This window comes from Macrobrachium rosenbergii, chromosome 12 (genome assembly GCF_040412425.1).
Source record: "Macrobrachium rosenbergii isolate ZJJX-2024 chromosome 12, ASM4041242v1, whole genome shotgun sequence".
In the NCBI taxonomy this organism is placed as follows: domain Eukaryota; kingdom Metazoa; phylum Arthropoda; class Malacostraca; order Decapoda; family Palaemonidae; genus Macrobrachium; species Macrobrachium rosenbergii.
In genome coordinates this window covers 26,124,884-26,130,883 of record NC_089752.1, presented here as the reverse complement: position 1 = coordinate 26,130,883, position 6,000 = coordinate 26,124,884, and the positions used below count along the sequence as shown (strand labels likewise).

General features: G+C 34.1%; 1 protein-coding gene across 1 annotated transcript in view; it reads right to left on the bottom strand.

The window, feature by feature from the left end:
- Vps50 (vacuolar protein sorting 50) overlaps nt 1–6,000 on the bottom strand; it is an 85,925-nt gene that overhangs the window by 19,389 nt on the left and 60,536 nt on the right. The window contains exons 5-6 of the mRNA XM_067112995.1: nt 5,127–5,333; nt 742–888 (exon numbers count right to left, since the gene is read on the bottom strand). Of these exons, the coding sequence (XP_066969096.1) occupies nt 742–888; nt 5,127–5,333 (354 nt within the window). The remainder of the gene's footprint in view (nt 1–741; nt 889–5,126; nt 5,334–6,000) is intronic.

Below are 6,000 nucleotides of genomic sequence, written 5' to 3'. Positions count from 1 at the left end.
AACATTTAAACTCCCCTAAAGAAGAACTGGCTCAACAATCCCTCTTTACAATTCACCTTTGGCTTCCACAGACACTCCTCTTAGAAATCATTTGCATCTTTTACTTCATTCCCTGCTTTTCCTGATGTGATTACCTCTTCTCCCCATGGTACCATCATTCAGTCATGACTCATCTTTTAATTCCACAAATATGAACCTTACTCCAGACAAGTCACTTTCATGTCCACAAATTCTGAATTCACCTTCATCATAAATACTTCTAACTACTCTTTACTATTGATTTCTATACCATACATATTCAGCAACCTCCAAACTGCATTACTGTCAACTCTCTAATAAGCTTTTTGTGGGTATGTCTCTCCCACATTATGCATTTTCCTTTTATCCTCAACTTTTCCACAATTTTACAAATGCCAATCTTCCTTTTATGACTTACAATTGTCTGTTCTTAATCTGATTAGACACATTCATAGGTATAGTAATATTATGCCCACATAGTTTTTAGCTGCCTTGATATTTACTCATAGAGAAAGGAATAATTATTCTTATCACCCATCTCTATAGAAACTTCCCCTTATTCAAACATTGCACAGCCTTGTTAGTCGCTCAGCCACACTTTCACCACTTAACAGCAACATCTCATTTGCAATGCTATCAATTCCTAGGGCCTTTCGATTCTTCAACACTGTAATTGCCCCCCATACATCCTCAACAGTCAATTCCACAAGAATTGAAAATTACCTGAAGTTGTCTAAGTAGTACATCCACATACTGACTATGCTGACTCATGAGGTCATTGATGTCCCATCTGACACTAGTCATACGATTCTGAATGGCATCATAGTCTATTACCTGAGCTGCAACTGTTGAATACACATGATAACGTATCTGGAAAATTAAATTGTATCAGAACTAGGTTCCTCTTATCTCCATCACACAAAAAACAAGTACCAGTGACTGAAATACAATTCTCCTAAACCAAATGTCCGTACTTTCAAGTAAAAATTCAGTTTTAAAAGAAACTTGATCACAGTTAAGTAGTAACTGATCTGTAACTGAGCTTGTTCATGCTTTTACCATTTGACTAGTAATTAGATTTAGACAATCACAATGGAAAAAAGTATATGTATTTATGAGATAAAACTTCATTTACTCCTATAATTCGGGAAAGTATTATCACGAAGACTTAACAGACTAAGTAAAGCTGGGAAACACTTGTTTCAGGATAAGAAGCACAACCATAGTAGCTTGCACTGGTTTAACCATCAATACTCACACATTTTTGCTAATACTAAGCAGCAAAATAATTTTCTATCTACAAGCAAGCCAGTGGTTTTTGAAGTAGTAATAATATATGCAGATGTTCTGCACCTCAACATGTAAACAACACATATTTAGAATATAGTGTGCATAATAGTCAGTTAAAGCAATAAACATGTATATTAGTGGGTTGTGTATATACTGTAACTATACTCTATTGCAGTTTTTATTTCATTTTCACATGAATTCCACAAAAAATTACACTAATTTCATCTCATATGTATTGGCATCAAAACTGCCTATTTTCTAAAATATTTTCATGTCTTGAGATCATTTTTATTGGCAGTTTTGCTGCTGCTGCTTTTGTTGTTTGAGACCTGGCTATTGCCAGACTACAGAAAAAGCTGGACAACAGAATTTGACCTCAGAGACCCCTATAGGAAATTGTCTATGTAACCATATGGTTTTTCCACATATATAATACAGTACTGTGTTCTCAAGATAGAACCAAGCTTAAAGCAGGACTTAATACAACTATTAATGCTTCCACATGAGGTTTCTAAGGTCTGCTCAATAAGCACCTCTCCAGAAATTATGACACCTTCACTATGCTGTAACTTAAGCCACTTATTAGCACAGTCTAAAGATAAGCAGCACATTTCAAAGTTTTCTGATTGTAAATTTTTGTCTTTCATTTTCAGCAAGAACTTGAGAATTTGCTTCTTCTATTTTTATGTCATGCATACCTGACAACCCAACAGTATTCATACAGACACCTAGCTTATGCAACTCTGGTATCTTGGAAGACTTTGTCAAAAGCTAAAACACATCTGAATATATGAAAATAACGGTAGCCTATCACCAAACATTCAGCTTCGGTATAAACAGATGATGGTGGCACATCCACAACTAAAAATGTGGCTGATTAAAAAAGTGCTGAACCACAAGTTCTATATCAAAGAGGTTTAACCTGTATTGATTAAGCTGATAATGTAACATCTTAACAGTTTCATAACTGAAAATTTATTCCAAGACATTTTAGAAATCTCCCCAATGACTGAAAATGGTTCTTTGTACAAAAAAGACACAATAAAGACTTAAGTACTTTCACAACTTCACAGTAGGTAATACTAACTGTTCATGCATGTCTACTACTATTCTTTACTATAGTGTGCTGATCTGTAATAAAATACAATACTTTTACAATTTCTTCTATTTTATATTTTCAATAGTACTTTCTTTTACAAGTGCAGAAAGAAGCAAGCCCAGGAAATGCACAGGCTATGTAGCTACAGTCAGGATGCACATTATTATATACAATATATTTCATGCATTATTTCCATAAATACTTGTGTATAAATCAATCTTGTATATCAAGTGACCCTCATATTTTGTCAATAGATGATTTCATTATACAGTAAATCCCCTGCACTTAATGAGTTCTGTTTTTGGACAGAGGGCCAAGCTATATCAAATATTCACCATATAAATAAGTTATCTAGTTAACTATATTAACAAGCAATGTTTATCCAGACACCTAGGTATTCATCTTTTACCAGCTGAAATCATTCACCCCAACTCCTACATGAATATGAATAGCTATTTGTGCAAAATAAAGCGTTACGTAAAGGATATAAGCAAAAGTAAAATATATATTTTAATCAATCATCTCTGTGACTTTCAAATGTTCTTTAGTTTTAGCAATGATTGCCAGTCTTACTTTTTTACTTTTTTTTGTTATTGGTTTTACATTGCTTATCAATAAACACCATCTAGGAAGGATTCTTTTTTCATCAACTGCAACTGTCAATGTTCACCAGTTAGCAGCCTGTTAATCGGCTGGTAAAAAAATCCTTATTTATTACAAGTTTCTTGTTCCCCATTACTTTTTAGTTTTTTCTGACAGATTCTCATGGGGACATGTTTATAGCTTATAGTACTTTATATTAAGCTTATATTAATAATGACTGATATCTGAGTTGCAATGTATAATGCCTTAGTCTTAGACATGCTACACAAACATTTTGTATGAGGGGCATTCAGTGAGTAATGCAATACCGAATCATTTTTTTATCGGTCGGTTTTTGTTCAAAAAATTTGAAATTTTGTATGCAATATCCTTAAACATTTCTGCATTATGCCATGAATTTTCATTAATTTCCAACTGATGGTTGCACTACAATCAGCTATCAAAATGGCATCTGTGACTGACGTATGTTCTAAATAAAGAACAGTAATAGAATCCCTTTTGGCAGAAAATGAGACCTTCACAAATATTCACAGGCGCTTGCAGAATGTCTACGGAGACCTGGCAGTGGATAAAAGCACTGTGAATTGTTTGGCGAAGTGTCAGACATCATCTGAAGCAGGACAGTGCACTGCGGCTGAATGCACACAGCTGTGATGCCTGCAATGGTGGAATGTGCCTAGGAACCCAGCAGGCACAAACCTTTGAATACCCTAACTTGTGGACAACAGTGTCAGCACCAACAACTGAGAATTCAAGTTGAGCAGCAAGTAGTTTGATTATGATTTGTCGATTACTTCAAATAAGTGTTCGCACGTTCCACCACTGTGGGCTTCACAGTTGTGTGAGGCCAGCCAGGACATGGGAGATCAGACAGGTTTCTTTGTTCTTCTGATGATGATGACAGACACTTTGTCCAACAATCCACAGTACTGTACTTTTATCTACTGCCAGGTCTCTGTTGACATTCTGCAAGCACCTACAAATATTTGTGAAGGTATTGCTTTCTGGCAAAAGGAATTCTATCACTGCCCCTTGTTTAGAATGTACCTCACTCACAGACATCTTGTTGATAGCTGATTATAGTGTAGCATCTATTGAAAATTAATGAAAATGCATGACATAATGCAGTAATGTTTAAGGATGGTGCACAAAAACTTGAAATTTTTAAAGTCAAAATTGGCTGAGGAAAAAAAAAGATGCTGCATTACTTACTGAATCCCCCTAGTATATGGCATATGATAAGACCTTCTCAAATTTGGAAAAAACAGTTGTATTATACAAGAATATATTTAGTACTTAAAATACAGTATCTTGTATTTATACCTGTACACATTCTGTGGGCTAAAATTTATAATAATTGAATATAAAAAAGGAGCAGATTCCATCTAAGTACGCTGAACTATGATTGCCCATACACATCTACGGAATTGCTGTTCTCTACTAAAACGCATATATTGAAATGCATTACATATTTTTACATTATTTATTATTCTTATATTGTCTTCCCAGCCTTATTTCCCTACAGAATGATGATTTGCAGATGTTGAAAGTTGATGCTGATAAGTAAGCAAGCCTAGACTACACAAGGGCTATGTAGATCGTCATAATGCACATTGCATATATATTTTATTAAATTTAAGATATAATGTAACAAAAATGTGCATATTAATTAAGATATGAAAACTGTACAGCATGTTGGCTATTTAGTCAGTACAGTACATATAAAGCATAGATATGGTGTGCCATAATACATCTGTTCTGTGTACAGTAGAATTTTATATGAAATTTGCTTGATACTAGCTGGAGAGCATCCCACATATTAATAAATACATATATTCACTCATAAATTTCATGACAAGGAAGTACCTTCTCACTTGGAGCTGGCTGATATTTGTACCAAAAATTTCCTGCTTGTATGGGGCCCTAAATTTTATATATACAATACGTACTGCACAGGGTTAAAATTACAAAAAACCTATAGAACAAATTACTGTACATTACTCTCAAGAGGGTGCAATTTAGGTAACAAGGGACAAAAAAAAATTATCATCATTCCACTACAATGGTACAAGAATATGTGGGAAGTTTAACATCAAAATAATAACTTCAATTCAACACTCGCTAGATAACGACAGGTATTAAAGTGACGATGCCAGAAGGTTCTTCGTTGTTGTGGTATGAGGGGCTCAATATGAGGTAACAATGCTTCAAGCTGATGAGCCAAGAATATTAAACTCTCAACAGCAACAACTCGAACGGGTAAGCCATAGATGCTTTCAGCAGATGTCGTATCCACCACAGGGGACAAAGATGGACTCTGAACCTGTAAAAAGTATTTGCTTGAAAATTCCCAATAATTTCACCAAATCACAATTATTTCTGCAATACATGCATGATACGCAGTACAAATGAGTTAATCTTTCTGAAATTACATAAAAACAAAAATTCTCAGGCAGATGACTGGAGACACAGGAATGAAAATTTAATATGCCTCGATTTTCCATGTCGTAAAAAAAAATTCTAACTTAAAAATTTGCAAAAGCAGAGAAGATAAAAATCAAATACTGTACAATTTAAAGGTTGCAAATATTTCTCATATACTAGATAAAACATTTCACCTTGATTTTATATGAGCTTTACCTTTGTTTGGTTATGACAAAATTTGCTAGATACCTTTTGAAAATTGTATTAATCTTGTAATCAATAAAATTTAATTTTTAGAATATATTCATTTATAAATCATCAACTCTTTCACATGTATGAAGTGATCAGCTACACGCTGAACTCCAGCAACACTAGGACTGTTGATCAGATCATCTACCATCTTGAAATTCCATGTCTCACTGTGCACAGGTGACACTATTTGATAACTCTGAATATTTGCTAATGGCTGGCGTAAACTTTTTACTAACATAAAGTGAGGGTGTGGAAAAATTACAAATAGTGATCAACAAAGATTTGGCATAGGAACTCATGATATATAAATCAAA